The 24,253-nt window shown below is 36.1% G+C and overlaps 1 protein-coding gene across 5 annotated transcripts in view; it reads left to right on the top strand.

Annotated features, from left to right (window-relative positions):
- ERCC6L2 (ERCC excision repair 6 like 2) overlaps positions 1 to 24,253 on the top strand; it is a 184,333-nt gene that overhangs the window by 37,345 nt on the left and 122,735 nt on the right. For 4 of the 5 annotated variants that reach the window (XM_043927420.1, XM_043927421.1, XM_043927417.1 and 1 more), the window contains exons 4-6: positions 8,535 to 8,728; positions 19,218 to 19,379; positions 19,741 to 19,948. In XM_043927420.1, coding sequence (XP_043783355.1) covers positions 8,535 to 8,728; positions 19,218 to 19,379; positions 19,741 to 19,948 — 564 coding nt within the window. Of the gene's footprint in view, positions 1 to 8,532; positions 8,729 to 19,217; positions 19,380 to 19,740; positions 19,949 to 24,253 lie in introns of all 5 variants that reach the window. The other variant, XM_043927419.1, reaches the window with a different exon arrangement.

Below are 24,253 nucleotides of genomic sequence, written 5' to 3'. Positions count from 1 at the left end.
ATTAATATGCTCATGCCAAAATTGCAGTGGAATCCTGAGAAATTAATGTTAGAACCACTTAAAAATATCCTTTTAATGAATTTAAATGTTATCAGTTAAGGAGTAATGAGTTTGAGTTATGTATGTGTGTTACATGATACATCTTATATATATTTTTAACATTTTCAGGGGTGAATAAATAATCTAAGAATGTGTGAAATTGAGGTTTTGTGCTAAGAATAAGTTCCTAGAGGAAAAGATACAAACTTTGCATTTCAAATACTAATTCTTGGAATGATTATTTAGATTTAGGCTGTTAAGATTGAAATTCAGTCTTTATGAAGATGGATCAAATACTACTATCTTGTTTGGCAAAACTTTAAAAATACTACAATCTTGTATGGTAAACTTTGGTCATTCTATATAAAATTCATAATCAGATTAAGGCAGAGAAGGATGATTTTTCTAGCAATTATAATACCAGAATCAGCTGCAATTTCATTGGTTATTAGACAAGAAATTTTTCCAGTATTTTACTTACTATACACTATTTCTTTAGTTTATTGTCTTGTAAATGATGCTACTTGTTTGATTTTCTGCTGTTACAGTCTTCATATACTTTGGATCTTAACCCCTTGTTCTGTACATGATCCACAAATATTTTCTTCCATTCAGTAGGTTTCATATTCATTTTGTTGATTTCCTTTGCTGGGCAGAAGCTTTTTAGTTTGATGTAGTCCTGCTTTTTTGTTTTTGCTTTTGGTGTTAATTCAAAAAAATCATGTCAAGATGTTAAAGAGCTTACAGCCTATGTTTTCCTCAGAAGTTCTATGGTTTCAGGTCTTAGTTTCAAGTCTTTAATTCATTTCGAGTTCATTTTTGTGTGTGGTATAAGATAGTAGCCCAGTTATACAATGTGGTATCCAGTTTTTTCAGCACCATTTATTGATTTCTTAACAATATTTATTTGTCCATGAGCATGGATTTTCTTTCCATTTATTTATGACATTAAAATTTTTTTAATCAATATCTCATAGTTTTCAGTGTACAAGTCTTTTATTTCTTTGTTTAAATTTATTCCTAGTTGTTTTATTCTTTTTGATACAATTATAAATGGGATTGTTTGCTTAATTGCTCTTTCTAATAGTTTGTTGTTAGTATATAAAAATAAAACAGATTTTTGTATTGAATATCCTGTAACTTTGCTCAGTTTTTCTATCAGTTTTTTTCAGTATTCTGGTGGGATATTTAGGGTTTTTTATGTGTTTCTATGTCATTGGCAAATAGCGACAATTTACTTCCTTTCTAGTTTGGATTTTTATCCCTCTTATTAGGACTTTCAGTACTATGGGAATAAAAGCTGTAGACGTGGACATCTCTGTTTTTTTCCTTGTCTTACATGCAAAGTTTTCAATTCTCACCATTGAGTATGATCTTACCTGTGTGCTGGTTATATATAGCCTTTATTACATTGATGTATGTTCCCTCTATACGAAATTTGTTGAGTTTTTCTCATAAATGGATATTGAATTTCCTCAAATGCTTTTTCTGCTCCATTGAGATGACTGTATGATTTTTATTCTTCATTTTGTCACTGTGGTGTATCATGTGATTGATTTGCATATGTTGAATCATCCTTGCTTCCCTGGAATAAATCTCACTTGTCCAAAGTGTAAGGTCATTTTGATGTACTGTTGGATTCAGTTTGCTAATATTTCACTGAGGATTTTTGTATTTAAGTTCATCAGGGCTATAGCCTATAATTTTCCTTTCTTGTGGTATCCTGATCTGATCTTGGTATCAGACCTCATAAAATAAGTTTGAAAGCATCTCCAGCTCTTGCATTTCTTTGAAGAGTTTGAGAAGGATTGGTGTTATTTCTTTGTTGAATGTTTGGTAGATTTTACCAGTGAATCTGTCTGTTCCTCATTTAATTTGGAGGTTTTTGGTTACTGATTCAGTTTCCTTACTTGGAGCTGTTGTGTTCACGTTTTCTATTTCTTTGTGATTCAATCTTAGTAGGTTGTATGTTTCTAAGAATGATATATGATAAATTTCTTCTAGTTGTCCAGTTTGTTGGTATAAAACGATTCATAGTAGTCTCTTATTAAGAAGAAGTGGCAAGAATACACAGAAGAACTATACAAAAAAGATCTTCACGACCCAGATAATCACGATGGTGTGATCACTCACCTAGAGCCAGACACCCTGGAGTGTGAAGTCAAGTAGGCCTTAGGAAGCATCACTGCAAACAAAACTAGTGGAGGTGATGGAATTCCAGTTGAGCTATTTCACATCCTGAAAGATGATGCTGTGAGAGTGCTGCACTCAGTATGCAGGCAATATTTTGAAAACTCAGCAGTGGCCACAACTGGAAAAGGTTAGTTTTCATTCCAATCCCAAGGAAAGGAAATGCCAAAGAATGCTCAAACTACCACACAATTGCACTCATCTCACATGCAAGTAAAGTGATGCTTAAAGTTCTCCAAGCCAGGCTTCAGCAATACGTGAACGTGAACTTCCAGATGTTCAAGCTGGTTTTAGAAAAGGCAGAGGAACCACAGATCAAATTGCCAACATCTGCTGCATCATTGAAAAAGCAAGAGTTCCAGAAAAACAGCTATTTCTGCTTTATTGACTATGCCAAAGCCTTTGCCTGTGTGGATCACAATAAACTATGGAAAATTCTGAAAGAGATGGGAATACCAGACCACCTGACCTGCCTCTTGAGAAACCTGTATGCAGGTCAGGAAGCAACAGTTAGAAGTGGACATGGACCAACAGACTGGTTCCAAATAAGAAAAGGAGTACGTCAAGGCTGTATATTGTCACCCTGCTTATTTAACTTACATGCAGAGTACATCATGAGAAACGCTGGGCTGGATGAAGCACAAGCTGGAATCAAGATTGCCGGGAGAACTATCAATAACTTCAGATATGCAGATGACACCACCCTATGGCAGAAAGCGAAGAAGAACTAAAGAGCTTCTTTATGAAAGTGAAAGAGGAGAGTGAAACAGTTGGCTTAAAACTCAATATTCAGAAAACTAAGATCATGGCATCCAGTCCCATCACTTCATGGCAAATAGATGGGGAAACAGTGACAGACTTTATTTTTGGGGGACTCCAAAATCACTGCAGATGGTGACTGCAGCCATGAAATTAAAAGACGATAACTCTTTGGAAGAAAAGTTATGACCAACCTAGACAGCATATGAAAAAGTAGAGACATTAATTTGTCTACAAAGGTCTATCTCATCAAGGCTGTGGTTTTTCCAGTGGTCATGTACGGATGTGAGAGTTGGACTATAAAGCAAGCTGAGCGCTGAAGAATTGATGCTTTTGAACTGAGGTGTTGGAGAAGACTCTTGAGAGTCCCTTGGACTGCAATGAGATCTAACCAGTCCATCCTAAGGGAGATCAGTCCTGGGTGTTCATTGGAAGGACTGATGTTGAAGCTAAACTCCAGTACTTTGGCCACCTGATGTGAAGAGCTGACTCGTTTGAAAAGACCCTGATGCTGGGAAAGACTGAAGGTGGGAGGAGAAGGGGACGACAGAGGATGAGATGGTTGGATGGCATCACTGACTCAATGGACATGAGTTTGGGTGAACTCCGGGAGTTGGTGATGAGCAGGGAGGCCTGGCGTGCTGCGGTTCATGGGGTTGCAAAGAGTTGGACAAGACTGAGCGACTGAACTGTGCTGATCTGCTTTAAGTTCTCTTTTATTTCTAATTTTGTTTTGAGCCTTCTTTCTTTCTTTCTGTTGTGTCTGACTACAGGTTTTCTAATTTTGTTTGTATTGGCAAAGAATCAGCTTTTGCTTTTATTAACCTTGTCTGTTTTATTAGCCTTGTTAGTCTCTATTTCATTTATTTCCTCTCTGATCTTTATTATTTCCCTCATTCTACTAACTTTGGGCTTCATTTTGTAATGTGTGTTTTTCTAGTTCTTTAAGGTGTAGAGTTTGGTTGCATATTTGAAAATTTTCTTATTTCTTGAGGTAGTTCTTTATCACTGAACTTTCCTCATAGAATTGATGTCTAATTTCATACCACTGTTGTCAGGAAATGTGTTTACATGATTTCAACCTTCATAAATATATTAGGACTTTTTTGTGGCTTAACATATGATCTTTTCTAGAGAATGTTCCATGTGAATTTAAGAATATATTATGCTGTTTCTGAAATGTTCAGTATGTAAGTTTTAAGTCAATCTGGTCTGAGTCATTAAGGTGCCACATGTATTTATAGATTTGACTTTCTTTTTTCTTGAATATTCTTGGTCGTTGATTTACTGTTCTTTTATTTGCTTTATTTATGTTTTCTTCAAATAGTTATAGTTTTACTTGTCATTTCCATTCTCATGTTTTGTTTATTATGTTTTCAGTCAGTTCAGTTGCTTAGTTGTTTCTGACTCTTTGCGATCCCATGGACTGCAGCATGCCAGGCCTCCCTGTCCATCACCAACTCCCGAAATTTACTCAAACTCATGTCCATTGAGTCGGTGATGCCATCCAACCGTCTCCTCCTCTTGTTGTCCCCTTCTCCTCCTGCCTTCAGTCTTTCCCAGCATCAAGGTCTTTTCAAATGAGTCAGCTCTTTGTATCAGCTGGCCAAAGTATTGGAGTTTCAGCTTCAGCATCCGTCCTTCCAATGAACACCCAGGACTGATTTCCTTTAGGATTGACTGGTTGTATCTCCTTGTAGTCCAAGGGACTTTCAAGAGTCTTCTCCAACACCACAGTTCAAAAGCATCAATTCTTCAGTGCTCAGCTTGCTTTATAGTCCAACTCTCACATCCATACATGACCACTGGAAAAATCATAGCTTTGGCAGGACGGACCATTGTTGGCAAAGTTATGTCTCTGCTTTTTCATATGCTGTCTAGGTTGGTCATAACTTTTCTTCCAAGGAGCAAGCATCTTTTAATTTCATGGCTGCAGTCACCATCTGCAGTGATTTTGGAGCCCCCCAAGAATAAAGTCAGCCACTATTTCCACTGTTTCCCTGTCTGTTTGCCATGAAGTGATGGGAGCAGATGCCATGATCTTAGTTTTCTGAATATTGAGTTTTAAGCCAACTTTTTCACTCTTCTCTTTCACTTTCATCAAGAGACTCTTTAGTTCTTCTTCACTTTCTGTCATAAGGGTGGTGTCATCTGCATATCTGAGGTTATTGATAGTTCTCCCGGCGATCTTGATTCCAGCTTGTGCTTCATCCAGCCCAGCGTTTCTCATGATGTACCCTGCATATAAGTTATATAGGCAGGGTGACAAAATACAGCCTTGATGTACTCCTTTCCCTGTTTGGAACCTGTCTGTTGTTCCATGTCCAGTTCTAACTGTTGCTTCCTGACCTGCATACAGATTTCTCAAGAGGCATTTCAGGTCATCTGATATTCCCATCTCTTTAAGAATTTTCCACAGTTTGTTGTTGTTGTGTTTAATTGGAAGTAATTTTGCTTGTTATTTCCATTCTCATGTTTTGATTATTATGTTTAAATGAAACAGGTGATATTTATTGTTTTGCTAACCATTGATCTGAACAGTATGGAATTGATCTGATATCCATCTATAACTTGCCACTTAGTTAGAATATTTGTTAAATTTTTGTGTTACTATTATGCTGCTCTTCTAAAAAGGATTTGGAGAGGCTCCTAGAGTAGATTCTCAGCTTAAATTTCCATAGATTAAATCACCAGAATTTACCAAGGGAAAGATTATGCATAGTTAGCATGTAAATTAATGAGATTTAACATTTTTGAAAGAATTAGGTTATATGCTTTAGAACTTTGAGTTAAATAGTAAAAAGTCCAATTTTATGGTCTGTAAGTTCTCTGAATATAGGTACATTTTATTTTTCAGTTTGATGTGTCACTTCCTCCAGTAGGAAATTTTTACTTTGGCTCTGGTGGTTGGTCATTGTGCTCTGAATATGCAGTCCTCCTCCTACCTTTTGCCATTGACACATGCCTTCATTCATTAATTTATTTATCAACTAAACACCTTTGTTTTCTAAGCACAGTACAAAGTACTGTAGTTACAGTGGTAAGTATGAAAGTTACGTGTCTCAAGGTCATAGGCTTTCTGATTTAAGATGTGAACATCATATATTGTTGTTGGTTAAGAGCTTCAGAATTATACAGGCATGGGTTCATCTTGCTACTTAATAACATTGTGGTGTTGGGCGTATTATTTAACATCTCTACACCTTAGTTTTATCATCTCTAAAAAGGAAATAGAAAATATTTCTACTTTATAGCCTCTTTTATGTAAAATTCTTGAGTTAAGGTCTGTCAGCACTTTGCACTGTGTTTAGTACATAGTAAGTGCTCAGAAATGGTTCTGGTAATTGTTAATACTATAACTACTTCTACCACAAAAATCATCACACATGAAAAAATCTTTGGGTATTTTGTCACAGTACATAACATCATTTTTCTAAAGCAATAGTACTCAACGAATGAAACTTTAAAAGTATGTACCCTAATAATTGAACTAAATTTGTTGAAAGAGATAAAAGTAATTTAATATTCTGTAGTTGTACTGTTAAATGTGGCCTCTGTTGATTTCTTAATAACTCTGAGTGGGCAAATTTAAATTTTATTTATATTACATTTTAGACCTAGTTTTGTAAAATTATTTATTGACTTCAGGGTAAATAGAGTTGCTTTGTAATTAGTGGCTTAGCAGTTGGACAGTTCTTTCCATTTCAATGTTTTGGCATCCTTTCCTTAAATAAGGCTTATTAAGTTAAGTATTCTTCACAACGTGGTAGTAAATACTTCAAGTTATTCTTCTTTTATACTTCCTCTTGACTTCGCAAATGGCGTAACTCAGTTCTCTTTCCTCTTTTAGTATTAAAATTAGTTATCAATCCTTTTGATTTACTTTTTACAGTTTTGAAGATCAGTAATGTCTATAAGGAATGTCTTAATTTTTAAACTTATATTGGAATCTTAAAGCTGGTTCTAGAAATCTTTACATTCATTGACACCTTTGGTGATGACCCCTCAAGTGGAAAACTGTTCAAAGCGCTCAGATGGTGTTTGAATAACATTTTCATTGTATAATATTGAAAAGAGGGTAGGAGCAGGAGCTTTTTACTTGTAGCCCCAATTTTTTATTGAAGGAGAAAAATGGAATTCATAGAGTGAATTCCAAGTAGAAGACAAAACTGTTTCAGAATTAATCTTCTGTTCTCTTTCTTTTTTCTGTTTCTAAAACAAAGTCACAGACTTGATATCTTACAGCTGATAAGTGGCCCAGCTGAAATGCTTCATAGAAGAGAGTGTAGGATTTAGAGTAATATTGTATTATTTTATTTTTTGTTAAACTGAAAATTTTTAGTATGTTTAATTAGTTCATCTTTGTCAGTAGGACCAAGTATAAAACTTTAGGAAAGAAACTTACTTAAACCCTGTTAAAGATAATAGCTCAGGACCAGTGGTAACAGTAAGAGATTAAAATATTAGAAATTAAAATGCTTGATGACGGCAGGATTTCAGGTTGGTATAGGAAAGGTCAGTGAAACCCCAAAACATTTATTTGAAGACAAACAGATATATGTTGTTAATCTCAATGGGTTAGGACTCTTACATGAGTTAGGAGAGAACAGGAAGAGAGTAAGTAGAGACAGTAAGTACTAATAACTCCTGAGGATAATTGCTATAAAGAAAGTAAAGTAATGGGTGATAGTTTGAGAGAGATGCAGGTTTAATAGCTTGAGAGAGATGTAGGAAGAATTTTTTTGTTATGTTTTATTGAGAACAATAAATTTGACTTGTTTTATTTATTGAGAAATATTAGAACATGTTTGTTTGTATTTGTATGTGTTCTGTTAAAAAGCAAAATTTAATCGTGTTGGGCAGATTGGGGATGGTTTCTTCAGCATTGACTTCAGGTTGACAGGAAGTAATGGGAGCCACTGTGTAAGCTGAGTTTGTCTTTAAATAAGGACATGGACAGTACACCCATGGTAATAGATGGGAGGACAGAATATATGAAAGTAAATATAGGTAGGTTATTGATCCAGTGGTAAGAGATGAGGAGGTTTTCCTCTAATTGCTTTAATTTTCCAGGTCATCAACTGATAGTATCTGAGAGGGAGAGGAAAGAAATGGACTAGGAAAGTGAAATGAAAAGAGAGCTCTGGAAGACCATACATTTCAAGAAAAAAAGCTGGCCTTCTTTACATATTTCTATTACCAGTGTGGCCCTTGAAGTTAATATTGGGATCATGATTATACTCTTCTCTGTTTCAGAGAATTATTTTTCTCTTATTCCTCAACTCCTTTGGTGGGGGGAAGTATAAAAAAATAGCTGTTACTTTGGACAGGGCTGGGTATCTATTTTTTTCTTAATAATAAGAATAACAACAAAGTAATGTTTGATGGTCTTCTAAGTTAGATATATTCAGTTGCTCAATTGTATTTATACTTATTAACTACAGTGTCAAAAAACAAAGAATAGGATAGTTGATATTCTGTTTTAACTTTGGGGTTCTTTTTCATTTAAAAAATTATATCATACATTTTTCTTCTTCTTCTTATAGATGTTCTTAATAGTTGCTCCTCTTTCTGTCCTCTACAACTGGAAGGATGAGCTGGACACCTGGGGATATTTCAGAGTCACTATTTTACATGGTAACAAAAAGGATAATGAACTGATTCGTGTGAAACAGAGGAAATGTGAAATTGCTCTAACAACTTATGAAACACTGCGCTTATGTCTGGATGAACTTAACAGGTAATCGGAATAATGGGAGTGATTGCATTAGTATTCTGCTTACATCAGTTGTTATTTATCCCTTTGTATTGTGGGGCTTCCCAGGCAGCTCAGTGGTAAAGAATCTTTGGAGTTGAAAGAGACGCAGGTTTGACCCTTGGGTTGGGAAGAAACTCTAGAGGAGAAACCCACCCAGTATTCTTGCCAGGATAATCCCAAGGACAGAGGAGCCTGGTGAGCTACAGTCTACAGGGTCACAAAGAGTCGGACATGACTGAGCAACTGAACACTTTATATTCTAATTTTTTTTAAGCTCTAAATATTCTTTAGCATTATTTAACTTGATTTCAAAGTTATTGAAATAGACAGTTTATAGTAATTAACTCATTTTCTAAGAAGGAAAACCTGAGTCAGGGTTTCTACAGTTCCTTATTTCCTCTATTACCTCTTCAAGCAGTGCCTGTTAATGAATAAGACTTGTCCTAAATCTCATGTACAATGTTTTGTGTGTTTGATGCCTCTAGACTAAAATAGTGAGTTTCATGAATGATTTTACTTATGGGAGTCTGTTGTTAATGTAGAATGGCAAAAAATAACATTTTTTGAGCCACTATTCTAAGACTACAGGTACCCAAAAGAAATGAACTACATTTTAAGATTTTAGTGGGGAATCTAGATACAGTCAATTATGAAGTCATGTGTGTGCTATGATATGGAATAGAGGATGTTATGGGAGCACATGAGGAGCCTGACTGCTGCAGAGTGAGGAGAGTAGTCAGAGAGCTTCCCAGAGAAGATGACCTATGAGCTTACTGAGGATTGAAAGATGAGTAAGAGTAGGAAAGAGTAGGAAAATCAAGCAAGAGGGAACAAACAACATTTGCAGAGGCCTCCTGACAACAAAGGTCACAGCACTTTTTAATAAATGAAAGCAGTTCTAATGCTTTGTGCATGTAATCACTATACCTAGAATGTAAAAGGGAAGTGGCCAGGAAACACCACCAGTGTGGTAAGCAAGGAATAGATCATAAGACTATTTAAAGCTTCTTAGAGGATTTTGATCTTTATCCTTAGAACAATAGAGTCTCCCTGAAGTATTTTCAGATGATTATTATTATGATAAAAAATTATCAGATTTGCACTGTACAAGTCATCATGTTGCTGTTTTGTGCAGAGTAGAGCCAAATTGAATGGTGAAAGTCCAATTAGGAGGCTTGTTATGTCCAAATTCATGTGTTCCAGTCCCAACTCCAAGGACCTTGGAATGTAACTAAAGGTAATTAAGTTAAAATGAAACATTAAGGTGGGGACTGAGGCCAGTCTGCCTGGTTGTCCTTGGAAGAAGAGAAGGAGATGCCAGGAGCTTGTATACACAGAGGAAACGATACAGGAAGATGCAGTAGGAGGACAGTAGTCTGTAAGCATAGGAGTGAAAAGAAAATGAAAGTTGTTCAGTCATGTCAGACTCTTTGTGACCCCCCCATGGACTATATAGTCCATGGAATTCTCCAAGCTAGAATATTGGAGTCGGTAGTTGTTGCCTTCTTCAGGGGATCTTCCCAACCCAGGGGATTGAACCCAGGTCCCCGCATTGAAGGCAGATTCTTTACCAGCTGAGCCACCAGGGAAGGTCAAGCATAGGAGAGAGACCTCAATGGAAACCAAACCTGCCAACACTTTGATTTTGGAATTCAAGCCCCCAGAAATGTTGTGTTTGGCATCTTTTGCTCATCTTCATGTTTTTGAGAATCTGCTGTGTCATTGAATGTATCAGTGATCATTCTGTTTAATGCTGAATTGTATTGCATTTTATAAATATATCACACTTTGTTACCTGTTCATTTGAGGATAGATATTTGGGTTTTCTGGTTTGGGTTATTAAAAGTAAACATTTAAGTAATATTTATGTGTAAGACTTCTTTGACATACATTGTAATTTCTCTTGGGTAAATTCCTAAGAGTGGGATTTATGGATGGGAAGCCATTTTTCCAGAGTGGTTGTATCATTTTACTCCAACTAGCAACCCATTAGAGTTCATTTGCTTCATATACTCACCAATATTTGGTATTATCTATCTTTTTGTTTTTAGTGTATATAGTGGTATCCCATTACAATATAATTTGCCTTTATCTGATCTATGTACGCTTGAAAAAAGTGTTTGTTCTATCATTGTTGGGTATACTGTTCTATAAATATCAGTAAAGTCAGTTTGGTTAGGTGTTGTTCAAGTATTCTCTGTCTTTACTGATTTTCTTCCCAATTGGTTTACAGTTTCTGAGAGAGGAATATTGAAATCTTCAATTACAATTATAGATTTGTTTATTTCTCCTTTTATTTCAATCAGTTTTCAATTCATATATTTTGAAGCTTTGTACTTAGGTACACACATATCAATGATTAGTATTTTTTCCTTATGAATTGACCCTTTTATCGTTAAAAATGCTCCTTTTATGTCTGTAATCATGAAATTTTCTGTGATGTTAATATAGACAATACAGTCTTATCCTTGCTGTATGTTTATCACTTTCCAGCTTTTAATTTTTATCTGTTCTTTAAGGTGAGTCTTTTGTGGTTAGCATATTATCAGGTCTTGCATTTTTATCCATTTGGATAATCTGTGCCTTTTTATTTGGAGTGTTTAGTTCATTTATACTTAATGTGGTGGATTTAGAGCTACCACTTTTGTAAGCTCTAGGATTTTATTTTACTCCATTTACAAACTCATAAGTTTGCCTGTTAGTATTTCCTATATACTGTCAGAAGACAGGAACAATCTGAGGCATGAAGTTAAGTAACTTGTACAAGCCTGCAACAAGTCAGGGTGAAAAAGAAGTTTAAATCTTGACTTTGAATTCAATATGTAAGAGAGATTCTACAGTTAGATAAATGTAATAAGTTTATTTATCTTAGCACCAGTCATATTTTAGTTTTTGTTTGACTGTCTGCCCCTTTAGACTGTGAGGTCTTTGATACAGGATAATTTCTGTTTCATTGCTTATTTCAGGCATATAATTGTGTTAAATGGTTATTTTCTGTGTTTGTTATAAATATTAAATAAAAATTCCAAAGTAGAGTAATGTAAATATAAATCAAGTTTCTGTGTAAAATAAGAAAAATAAAGTGTTTCAGCTTTTGTGGTATTCAGCTTTCCTTTGTTTGAATAGTTTTATTTGACAAATATTCAAAATAATTTATATTCAATCTGAGTAAATACTAAGTAATTTTTGTGAGAAAGTTCTAAATGATAGACCAGGATTTATCATAGACAATATACAGAGTAGATAAACACTATAGGAGTGGAGCTGTATCTCTTTTTGTTATTACTGTTAATGTTTTACTTTATTTTTATCAAAGTTATATACTCATTTCAAGAGCCAAATATGAGCACAGTTCATTCCTGTCTGCTGCAACCATTGCCTTTTCTTCAGAGACAGTCACCTTCAATTCTTTTACTTATCTTTTTAGTTTTTACTTCCGTATCTCAAAGATCACATTCATGCTGCAACTTAAAACTTATTTCAGTTTTCAGCATCACTTGTTGATTTACTATAATGAAAAATGATGATTTTGTTGTATTTTGCCTCCTGCTTGCTTTACAGTGTCCTGGCTGGGATAGTTTGTGTAATAGGAAATAGTATATAGGAGATCCAACAACTTCTTAAACAGGCTGTTGAACATTTTGTGGTTGTTCAGTCACTAAGTCATGTCCTACTCTTTGCAACCCCATGGACTAGAGTGTTCCAAGCTTCCCTGTCCTTCATTGTCTTCCAGAGTTTGCTCAAATTCAGGTCCTGGGAATCAGTGATGCTATCTAACCATCTCATCCTCTGCTGCCCCTTTTCTTTTTGCCATCAGTCTCTCCCAGCATCAGGGTCTTTTCCAGTGAGTCAGCTCTTCCCATCAGGTGGCCAAAATATTGGATCTTCCGCATCATTCCCTCAAATGAATATTCAGGATTAATTTCCTTTAGTATCGACTGGTTTGATTTCTTTGCTGTCCAAGGGACTCCCAAGAGTCTTCTCCAGCACCACGATTTGAAAGCATCAGTTCTTCAGTGCTCAGCCTTCTTTATGGTCCAACTCTGACATAGGTACATGATTAATGGAAAAACCATAGCTTTGAATATGGACCTTTGCTGGCAAAGTAATGTCTATGGTTTTAAATATGTGGCCTTGGTTTGTCATAGCTTTCTTCCCAAGAAGCAAGTGTCTTTTAATTCATGGCTGTAGTCACCATCCATAGTGATTTTGGAGCCCAAGAAAATAAAATCTGTCACCTTTTCCTCATCTGTTTGCCATGAAGTGATGGGGCCAGAAGCCATGATTTTAGTTTATTGAATGTTTAGTTTTAAGCCAGCTTTTTCACTTTCCTCTTTCACCCTCATAAAAGGCTTTTTGCTTCCTCATCACTTTCTGCCATTGGAATGGTTTCATCTGCGTATCTAAGGTTATTAATATTTCTCCTGGCAATCTGGATTCCATCCTGTGATTCATCCAGCCCGGCATTTTGCTTAATGTATTCTGCATAGAAGTTAAATAAGCAGAGTGACACCATACAGCCTTGTCATACTCTTTTCCCAATTTTGAGCCATTCTGTTGTTCCATCTCCAGTTCTAACGGTTGATTATTGACCTGCATTCAGGTTTCTCAGGACATAGGTAAGGTCTGGTTTTCCCATCTCTAAGGATTTTCCACAATTTGTTGAGATCCACACAGTCAAGGTCTTTAGCATAGTCAATGAAGCAGAGGTACATGTTTTTCTGGAATTCTCTTGCTTTCTCTATGATCCAGCAAATGTTAGCAATTTGATCTCTGGTTCCTCTGCCTTTTCTAAACCCATCTTATTCATCTGAAAGTTCTTGGTTCATGTACTGCTGACACCTCGCCTGAAGGAAATTGAGCATTACCTTGATAGCATGTGAAATGAGTGCAATTGTATAATAGTTTGAACATTCTTTGGCATTGCCCTTCTTTGGGATTGGAATGGAAACTGACCTTTTCCAGTCTGGTAGCCATTGCTGAGTTTTCTAAATTTGCTGGCATGTTGAGTGCAGCACTTTAACATCTTCTAGGACTTGAAATACTTTTAGGATTTGAAATACTTCAGCTGGAATTCTATCACTTCCTCTAGCTTTGTTTGTACTAAGCTTCCTAAGGCCTACTTGACTTCATACTCTAGGATGTCTGGCTCTAAGTGAGTGAACACACCATTGTGGTTATCCCAGTCTTTAAGAGCTTTTTTGTATAGTTCTTCTTGCCACCTCTTCTTAATCTCTTTTACTTTAGTTAGTTCCTTACCGTTTCTTTCCTTTATCTTGCTCATCCTTGCATGAAATGTTCCCTTAGTATATCATTTACTTGGCAAGATCTCTAGTCTTTCACATTCTATTCTTTTCCTCTCTTTCTCTGCATTGTTCACTTAAGAAGGCTTTCTTGTCTCTCCTTGCTATTCTCTGGAACTCTGCATTCAGTTGGATATATCTTTCCCTTTCTCCCTTGCCTTTCACTTCTTTTTTTTTTTCAGCTATTTTTAAAGCCTGCTCAGACAACCATTTGCCTTTTTGCATTTTTTTTCTTGTTGTGATTTGGTCACTGCCTCCTGTAAATGTTACGAACCTCTGTCTGTAGTTCTTCAGGTACTCTGTCTATCAGATCTAATCCCTTGAATCTTTTTACCACCTCTACTCTATAATCATAAGGGATTTGATTTAGGTCATACCTGAATGCCTAGTGGTTTTCCCTACTTTCTTCAATTTAAGCCTGAATTTTGCAATATGGAGTTGATGATCTGAGCCATAGTCAGTTCCCAGTCTTTTTTTTGCTGACTATTTAGAGCTTCTCCATATTCAGCTGCAAAGACTATAATCAATCTGATTTCAGTATTGACCATCTGATGATGTCCATGTGTAGAGCTGACTCTTGTGTTGTTAGAAGAGGGTGTTTGCTATGACCAGTGTGTTCTTTTGACAAAACTCTATTAATCTTTGTCCTGCTTCATTTTGTACTCCAAGGCCAAACTTGCCTTTTACTCCAAGTATCTCTTGACTTCCTGCTTTTGCATTCCAATCCCCTAAGATGAAAAAGACATCATTTTTTGGTGTTAGTTCTACAAGGTCTTTTAGGTCTTCACAGAACCATTTGGCATTAGTGAATAGGGCATAAACTTGGATTACTGTGATGTTGAAATGGTTTGCCTTGGAAACAGCCAAGATTTATCGTTTTTGTGATTGCACCCAAGTGCTGCATTTTAGGCTTTTGTTGACTATGAGGGTTACTCCATTTCTCCTAGGGGATTCTTACCCACAGTAGCAGATATAATGATAACCTGAATTGGAATCAAGATTGCCAGGAGAAATATCAGTAACCTCAGATATGCAGATGACACCACCCTTACGGCAGAAAGTGAAGAAGAACTAAAAAGCCTCTTGATGAAAGTGAAAGAGGAGAGTGAAAAAGTTGGCTTAAAGCTCAACATTCAGAAAACAAAGATCATGGCATCCGGTCCCATCACTTCATGGCAAATAGATGGAGAAACAGTGGAAACAGTGGCTGACTTTATTTTTCTGGACTCCAAAATCACTGCAGATGGTGACTGCAGCCATGAAATTAAAAGATGCTTGGTCCTTGGAAGGAAAGTTATGACCAACCTAGACAGCATATTAAAAAACAGAGACGTTACTTTGTCAACAAAAGTTCATCTAGTCAAAGCTATGGTTTTTCCAGTGGTCATGTATGGATGTGAGAGTTGGACTGTGAAGAAAGCTGAGTGCCAAAGAACTGATGCTTTTGAACTGTGGTGTTGGAGAAGACTCTTGAGAGTCCCTTGAACTGCAAGGAGATCCAACCAGTCCATCCTTAAGGAGATCAGTCCTGGGTGTTCGTTGGAAGGACTGATGCTGAAGCTGAAACTCCAATACTTTGGCCACCTGATGCGGAGAGCTGACTCATTTGAAAAGACCCTGATGCTGGGAAAGATTGAGGGCAGGAGGAGAAAGGGATGACAGAGGATGAGATGGTTGGATGGCATCCCCGACTCAATGGACATGGTTTGGGTGGACTCCGGGAGTTGGTGGTGGACAGGGAAGCCTGGCGTGCTGCAATTCATGGGCTCGCAAAGAGTCGGACACAACTGAGTGACTGAATTGAACTGAACTGAATTAAATTTGCCCATTCCTGTCCATTTTAGTTCACCAGTTCCTGAGGTGTCAATGTTCATTTTTGCCATCTCCTGCTTCAGCACATCCAATTTACCTGATTCATGGACCTAACATTCCAGGTTCCTTTGCAATATTGTTCTTTACAGCATTGGACTTTACTTTCAGCACCAGACACAACTGCAGCTGAGCATCATTTCTACTTTGGCCAAGCCTCTTCAGTCCCTGGAGCTATTAGTAATTGCCCTCTTCCCTAGTAGCATATTGGACACCTTCTGACCTGGGGGGCTCGTCTTCCAGCATCACATCTTTTTGCCTTTCATACCGTTCATGGGTTTCTTGCAACAAGAATCCTGGAAGGGTTTGGCATTCCCTCCTCCAGTGGACCACATTTTGTCAGTGTTGAAGATTTATCTAATCCAGTTTCTATACCATCTGGTCGTACCATTTAAGAACTCAGTAACATTAATCAGATTGTTTCTTGGCTTTCTCCGCTACTGGCATGGGATACGCCTTCCTCTGTTTCGTAAGTTATTTTGTTCATCTTCTTCCCTGCTTTTAAAATCTTGTGATTGTTTTTTCCTCTTTTCCTTTGTTCTTAATCTCTTTTCCTTTATTCAACTTTGTATTAAGAAAACCTATAGGAAAATTGAAGTGATACTACATGAATATCTATATACCTATATTCACTGGTTGTATGTGTGCTTTTTTTTTGGAAAGATGTAAGTTAACATGTGTGTTGACTGTTAAATCCGTTTAGTCTCTTCTAATGTAGAACATTCCCTCAGCTTTAATTTTTTAATGTAAGACATTTTGAGGAGACCAGGCCAGTTGTCTCTTAGGGTGTCTCACAGATTATCTGATTGCTTTTTCAAAGAGCTGTGTATTCCTCTACCACATGTATTTTGGTAAGCTGATTTTGATCTAAAGGCTTCATTAGATTCAGATCAGACATTTTTGACTAGAATAGTTCATAAATGATAGTGTGGACTTCATATTATGTTACATTAGGAAATGTTAATGTCATGTTGTTCTACTGTTAAGGTTGCAAAGTTTGTCCCATAGGCTAAGGAGATGATCATCAGATCTCTTCATTTTAAAGCTATGTTTCTCCCTTTACAGTTAGCAGTAAATTATGGGGTTATACTTTTCTACTAGTTAAATATTCTGGTCCTTCAGTCCTTTTGCTTAGTGGTATTAATATTCAGAAATTATTGTTGTCTGCATCAGTTATTTTATTGGATTTTCAAAATAATGTTTTCCTAAATTTATCATTTCTTCTACACTTATTAACAGCATTCTCCTACAATTAGAAATCATCCACAGTTTCAATTGACATAGCAAGGTGAATGCTTGATTCCTTTGCTGCCATTTCCAATTTTCAGACTAACACATTGGTACAGTGGTCATCCACAAAGTTTCTCTCCCATTCCCCGACCCCCGTTTTTTGATTATCAGTATGGACTTATAGATTATTGAGGTGCAATTGATATGCCATAGAATGTACCCATTTTAAGTATAGAATGGCTTTTAGTAAACTTAGAAAGTTGTGCAGTTATCACCACAACCCAGTTTAAGAACATTTTCATCACCTCAAACAGCTTTTTGTTTTCAGTCAGTCTTTCATCCCATCTCCAGTTCTAGGCAACCACCAGTCTGCTTTCTGTCTCTATAGAATTGCCTTTTCTGGAGATTTCATGTAAATTTCATACAATATGTAGTCTTTTGTATCAGGCTTTCACTTAACATTTTTGAGTTTCCTCCTATAACATGTTTCAGTAGTTTATTCCTTTTTATTGTTGAACAATACTATTGTATGTACCTCATTTTGTTTATCTAATGGATGGACGTTTAGATTGTTTCCACTTTGGGGCTATTATGAATAATGCTGCTGTGAACATTCATGTACAAATCCTTGAGTAAATGTAAATTTTTTATTTCTCTGGGAAAGATATCTAGGAATGAAATTGCTGAGTGGTATAAGGAGTTTTAACCATTTAAGAAACAGCCAAAGTGTTTTAGAAAAATGTCTGTATTTTGCCAAAAGCAGTGTGTCCAGTTTTCCTTGGGAACACTTAATTTTGTCAGTCTTTCCTGATTGCCAGTCAAATAGGTTTGTGGTGGTATCTCTCTCTCTTTTTTTTTTTTTTCTAATTATGAACTTTTTTATGTGTTTCAGTTCAGTTCAGTTCAGTTCAGTCGCTCAGTGGTGTCTGACTCTTTGCGACCCCATGAACTGCAGCACGCCAGGCTTCTCTGTCCATCACCAACTTATCGGCCTTTATATATCTTCTTTGGTGAAGTGTCTATTAAAATATTTTAGCATCTTTTAAATTGGATTGTTTTAACTTCTGTTGAGTTGTAGTAGCTCTTTATATAATTCTGTATGCAAATTCTTTTATCAGATTATGATTTGCAAATATTTTCTTGTAGCATGTCTGAATCATGTCTTTTCATTTTCTTAATGATGTCTTTGGAAGAGCAAAAGTTGTTCTCAACTTGGATGAAGTTCAGCTTACAAGTTTTTTTTTATTGACCATGCTTTTGGTGTCATAGATCTAAGAAATTTTTCTCTAACCCAAAGTCACAAGAATTTTTCCTACATTTTGTAACTTTTATAATTTAGCTCTTTTTTTAGGTCTACTATCTATTTTGAGTTAATTTTTATATATGGCATGAGATAAGAGTTTAAAGTGAATTTTTTCACACAACCCTTGGATTTTTATATATTCAATGTTTTACACTACCCTGTAGTCATTATTTTTAATGAGGCTTTAATTTTCTAATTAGTTTTGCTCCTGTGTTCTTTGGACATGCTTTCTCAATCTCCAGTATTTCCCTTGCTGCATACCTGAGACCAACTGTTTCTCCCTGGGATCCTGCTTCCGTTTAGTGGGTAGACCACTGTGGTTGTTCATTGCTATTGGGGTAATAATCAATCCTAAACCTTTTTAGCAGGCAGAGCTATGTAGTGCAACTTTGCAGAAATCATGAGTTTATATTGATATTTTTCATTCCTAATTAGCATTATAAATTTTGCTTATTTTATATTTATTTTTCTTTTTTATTACTTTTAAAAGATTCCTTTTGTGATTTTAGTCATGTTTAAATGAGTTATTTCTTTTCATTGTCCCTAAACAGAATCTCTGCCCTTTTGTCTCCCTACGCATTTTATTTTCATGGGTTGTCCAAACTTGTGATCATTTAAACAACTAAGTGAAAATTCTGTGAAATCATCAAAGAGTAAAGAAGAAAAATCTCCAAAACTTTGGTAGAGAAAACTGGCCTCTAAAAATTATGTAGACTAAGAAAGGGAAGTTTTTTCAACCTTTTTTCCTTTTTGTTTCACTTTATAGTTTGGAATGGTCAGCTATCATTGTAGATGAGGTTCATAGAATCAAGAATCCAAAGGCTAGAGTAACAGAAATTATGAAAGCTTTAAAATGTAATGTCCGAATTGGCCTCACTGGAACCATTCTTCAGAACAACATGAAAGAATTGTGGTGTGTTATGGACTGGTGAGTTTAGAAAATTATTTTCTACTTTCTTAACCTTTTTTCCTAATTATTTGTTTCTGAAAAAAATTTGTTGTCTGTTTACAGAGGTGTTTTATCCTAAACATAGTATGCACAGTAAAGAGTCCCCTGAAAACCCAGCTTTATGTATTACTCTTGGTCCCTGAAGTAAATATCTGAAGTAATTTACCAGTCCCATCATCTTATAGTTATTCACTGAAATTGTCATAAAGAACATTCTGCTTTTTTGCCTTTTGTTATCCTTAATAAACAAGTGACTTATTGTACTTCGTAAGAGCAAAAAGAAGTCTGTTTCTTATTAGTTTAATAAAGCCTTAACATTTTTCTTATTGCCTTTATAAAGGGCTGTGCCAGGACTATTAGGTAGCAGGAGCCACTTCAAGAAGCAGTTTTCTGACCCAGTAGAACATGGTCAGAGACACACAGCAACCAAAAGGGAACTAGCTACTGGCCGAAAGGCCATGAAAAAGCTTGCAAGAAAGATGTCTGGGTGGTTTCTCAGACGAACCAAGACTCTAATCAAGGATCAATTGCCTAAGAAGGAAGATCGGGTGAGAACCACTTTTGTGTGTATTAGGAATTCCTTGTCATGTCTTATTTATTCTGAAAATACTTCTTTTGAAGAGGAACTCTATCTCCTGTGGTGTTTTATGATTACAGTTTTTTGCATTTTACTCAGTGTGAAAAAAATTATGTGCAGAATTTCATAAAATATTAATCGAGCCTGAGAAATCTTCCTCACTAACTTTACTAACATTTTGTCTAACAGGTCTATTATTAGTATACATTAAACTCATTTCTCTTATTTTAGAACACGAAGGCTTTTGATGTAATGCTTCCTCAACGAAGAAAGAACTTCTTGCCCTAATGTGTTTTCTGTTCATATTTTGCCCATCTTACACTGTGTGCCCTCTATAACCCAGTATGTGCTGTGCTGTGCTTAGTCACTGTGGTGTCTGACTCTTTGCCACCCCATGGACTGAAGCCTGCCAGGCTCTTCTGTCCGTGGGGATTCTCCAGGCAAGAATTCTGGAGTGGGTTGCCATGCCTTCCTCCAGAGGATCTTCCCAACCCAGGGATCAAAGCCAGGTCTCCTGCATTGTAAGAGGATTCTTTACCATCTGAGCCACCAGGGAAGCCCAAGAATACTGGAGAGGGTAGCTTATCCCTTCTCCAGGGAATCTTCCTGACCCAGGAATCAAACTGGGTCAATGCAATCTCCTGCATTGCAGGCAGATTCTTTACCAGCCAAGCTACCTGGGAAGCCCATCACCCAGTATGAAAAGTGAATGTGAAAGTCACTCAGTCATGTCCGACTCTTTGTGACCCCATGGACTATTTAGTCCATGGAATTCTCCAGGCCAGAATACTGGAGTGGGTAGCCTTTCCTTCTCCAGGTGATCTTCCCAACCCAGGGATTGAACTCAGGTCTCCCGCATTGCAGTCAGGTTCTTTATCAGCTGAGTCACAAGGGAAGGCCATAATCCAGTATATTCTTTGGTAATTTAATTCTCACTACAGAACAAATAGTTAAAAGCTTCTTTTTAATAGGTACATTTCCTGTAGAATGCAGTGTATATTTGCACAACTAATGTTAAGAGTTTGCATGAAAATTACAGCTAAATTCTATTAATTGTATAAGAAAATTTGAGGACTTGACTTTTCAAGAGGATCTCTTTTATTTTTATTTTTTTCAAGTGTTAAACCTTTTATTTTGTATGGGAGTATAGCTGATTTGAGCATCGTTTCATGTGTTTATTGGCCATGTATATGTCTTCTTTGGGGAAATATCTGTTCAGGTCTTGTGCCAGTTTTTGATTGGGTTGTTTGTTTTTCTGGTATTGAGCTGCATGAGCTGATTGATATTTTGGAGGTTAATTCTTTGTCAGTAGTTTCATTTGCTATTATTTTCTCCCATTTTAGGGTTGTCTTTTCACATTGTTTATAGTTTCCTTTGCTGTGCAAAAGCTTTTAAGTTTGATTAGGTCCCTTTTGTTTATTTTTATTTCCATTACTCTAAGATGTGGTTCATAGAGGGTCTCACTGATTTATGTCAAGGACTGTAGTATCTGTGTTTTCCTCTAAGAGATTTACAGTTTCTGGCCTTACAGTTAAGTCTTAAATCCATTCTGAGTTTATTTTTGTGTATAATTTTAGGAGGTGTTCTAGTTTCATTCTTTTTCATGTAACTGTCCAGTTTTCCCAGCATCACTTGTTGAAGAGACTGTCTTTTCTCCACTGTATATTCCTACCTCCTTTGTCAAAGATAAGGTATCCATAGGCGTGTGGCTTTATCTCTGGGCTTTCTATATTGTTCCATTGGTCTATATTTCTGTTTTTGTGCCAGTACCATACTGTCTTGATAACTGTAGCTTTATAGTATAGTCTGAAGTCAGGAAGGTTGATTCTTTCAGCTCCATTGTTCTTTCTCAAGATAGCTTTGGCTGTTCGAGGTCTTTTCTGTTTCCATATACATTGTGAAAGTTTTTGTTTTGACAGTATTTTTGTCCTTTGTATTTCTGCATTGTCTGTTGTAACCTCCTTTTTCATTTCTAGTTTTCTTGATTTGATTCCTCTCCTTTTTTTTTTTTTTTGTAGGACTTCCCTGTAGCTCAAACGGTAAAGAATCTGCCTGCAATGCCGGTGACCAGGGTTTGATCCCTGAGGCAGAAAGATCCTCTGGAGAAGGGAATGGCAATCCACTCCAGTATTCTTGCCTGGAGAATCCCAGAGAAGCCTGGTGGGCTACAGTCCGTGGGGTCACAAAGAGTCGGACATGACTGAGCGACTAACATTTCACTTCCCTTCCCTTTTTTCCTCGATGAGCCTAGCTAATGAATTATCAATTTTATTTTCTCAAAGAACCAGCATTTAGTTTTATTGATCTTTGATATTATCTCCTTCATTTCTTTTTCATTTATTTCTACTTCAGTCTTTATGATTTCTTTCCTTCTACTAACTTCAGGGGCTCTTTTTTTTTCCACTCGTCTTTTTCTAATTGCTTTAGGTGTAGAGTTAGGTTGCTTATTTGATGTTTCTCTTGTTTCTTGAATTAGGATTGTATTGCTATGAACTTGCCTCTTACGGCACTGCTTTTCCTACATCCCGTAGATTTTGAATTGTCTTGTTTTCACTGTTGTTTGCTTCTAGGTATTTTTTTATTTCCTTTTTAATTTCTTCAGTGACCTCTAAGTTACTCAGAAGCATATTGTTTATCCTCCATGTGTTTGTAGTTTTTTTTATAGCTTTTTTCCTGTAGTTGTTTCCTAATCTTACAGTGTTGTAGTCAGAAAAGATGCTTGAAATGACCTCCCTTTTTAAAAATTTACCAAGGCTTGATTTATGACCTAAGGTGTGATCTATTCTGGAGAATGTTCTATGTGCATTTGAGAAATAAGTGAAATCTACTGTTTTTAAATGAAATCCCCTCTACATATCAATTAGGTCCAATTGTTTCAATGTATTATTTAAAGCTTGTTTCTCTTTATTAATTTTTTGTTTGGATGATCTGTCCATTGGTGTCAATGGGGTGTTAAAGTCCCCCACTATTATTGAGTTTCTGTCCGTTTTCCCTTTAATAGTTGTTAGAATTTGCCTCATGTATTGAGGTGCTCCAGTGTTGGGTGCATATATATTTATGATTCTTAAATCTTCTTCAATTGATTCCTCAGTCACTATGTAGTGTCCTTCATTATCTCTTATAATGGTCTTTAACATCTGTTTTATTTCATATAAGTGTTGGTACTCCCATTTTCTTTTCATGTCCATTTGCATAGAATATCTTTTTCCAGCCACACACTTTCAGTCTGTGTGTGTCCGTATATCTGAGGTGGTTCTCTTTTAGACAGCATATATAGGGGTCTTGTTTATGTACCTGTTGAACCAATCTATATCTTTTGGTTGGAGCATTTAATCCATTTACATTTAAGGTAATTATTGATCCTATTACCATTTACTTAATTGTTTTGTGTTTGTTTTTGTAGGCCTTTTCTTTCACTTATGTTTCTTGTCTAGAGAAATACCTTTAGTATTTGTTATAAGGCTGGTTTGGTGGTGCTGAATTCTCTTAACTTTGCTTGTCTGTGAAGCTTTTGATTTCTTCTCTGAATCTGAATGAAATCCTTGCTAGATAGAGTAATCTTGGTTGTACCTTTTTCCTTTCATCACTTTAAGTGTCCTGCCACTTCCTTCTAGCCTACAATTTCTGTTGAAAAATCAGCTGTTAGCCTTATAAGGATCCCCTTGTATGTTACTTGTTGGTTTTCCTTTGCTGCTTTTAATATTTGTTCTTTGTGTTTAATTTTTATTAGTTTGATTAATATGTGTCTTGGCATCGTTTTCCTTGGGTTTATCCTACATGGGACTCTCTGGGCTTCTTGGACTTGGGTGGCTATTTCCTTTTCCATGTCTGGGAAATTTTTGACTATAATCTCCTCAAATACTTTCTCATACCCTTACTTTTTTTCTTCTTCTGAGAGCCCTATAATTTGGATGTTGTTGCACTTAGTGTTGTCCAGAGGTCTCTGAGGCTCTCCTCATTCCTTTTTAGTCTTTTTTCTTTATTCTGCTCTGCTTTAGTTATTTCTACCATTCTATCTTTCAGCTCACATATACACTCTTCTGCCTCAGTTATTCTGCTGTTGGTTCCCTCTAGTTTAATTTTAATCTCAGTTATTGTGTTGTTCATTGTTGATTGTCTATTCTTTATTCCTTCTAGGTTCTTGTTAAACATTGCTTGTATCTTCTCAGTCACCCCCTTCATTATATTTATCTGTGCCTCCATCTTATTTCCAAGATGTGGATCATCATTACAATCATTCTTCTGCATTCTTTTTCAGGTAGACTGAATATTTCCT

This window comes from Cervus elaphus, chromosome 16, assembly GCF_910594005.1.
Source record: "Cervus elaphus chromosome 16, mCerEla1.1, whole genome shotgun sequence".
Lineage (NCBI taxonomy): Eukaryota > Metazoa > Chordata > Mammalia > Artiodactyla > Cervidae > Cervus > Cervus elaphus.
The sequence above is the reverse complement of the archived record's forward strand: the minus strand, read 5'-3'. Positions and strand labels throughout refer to the sequence as shown.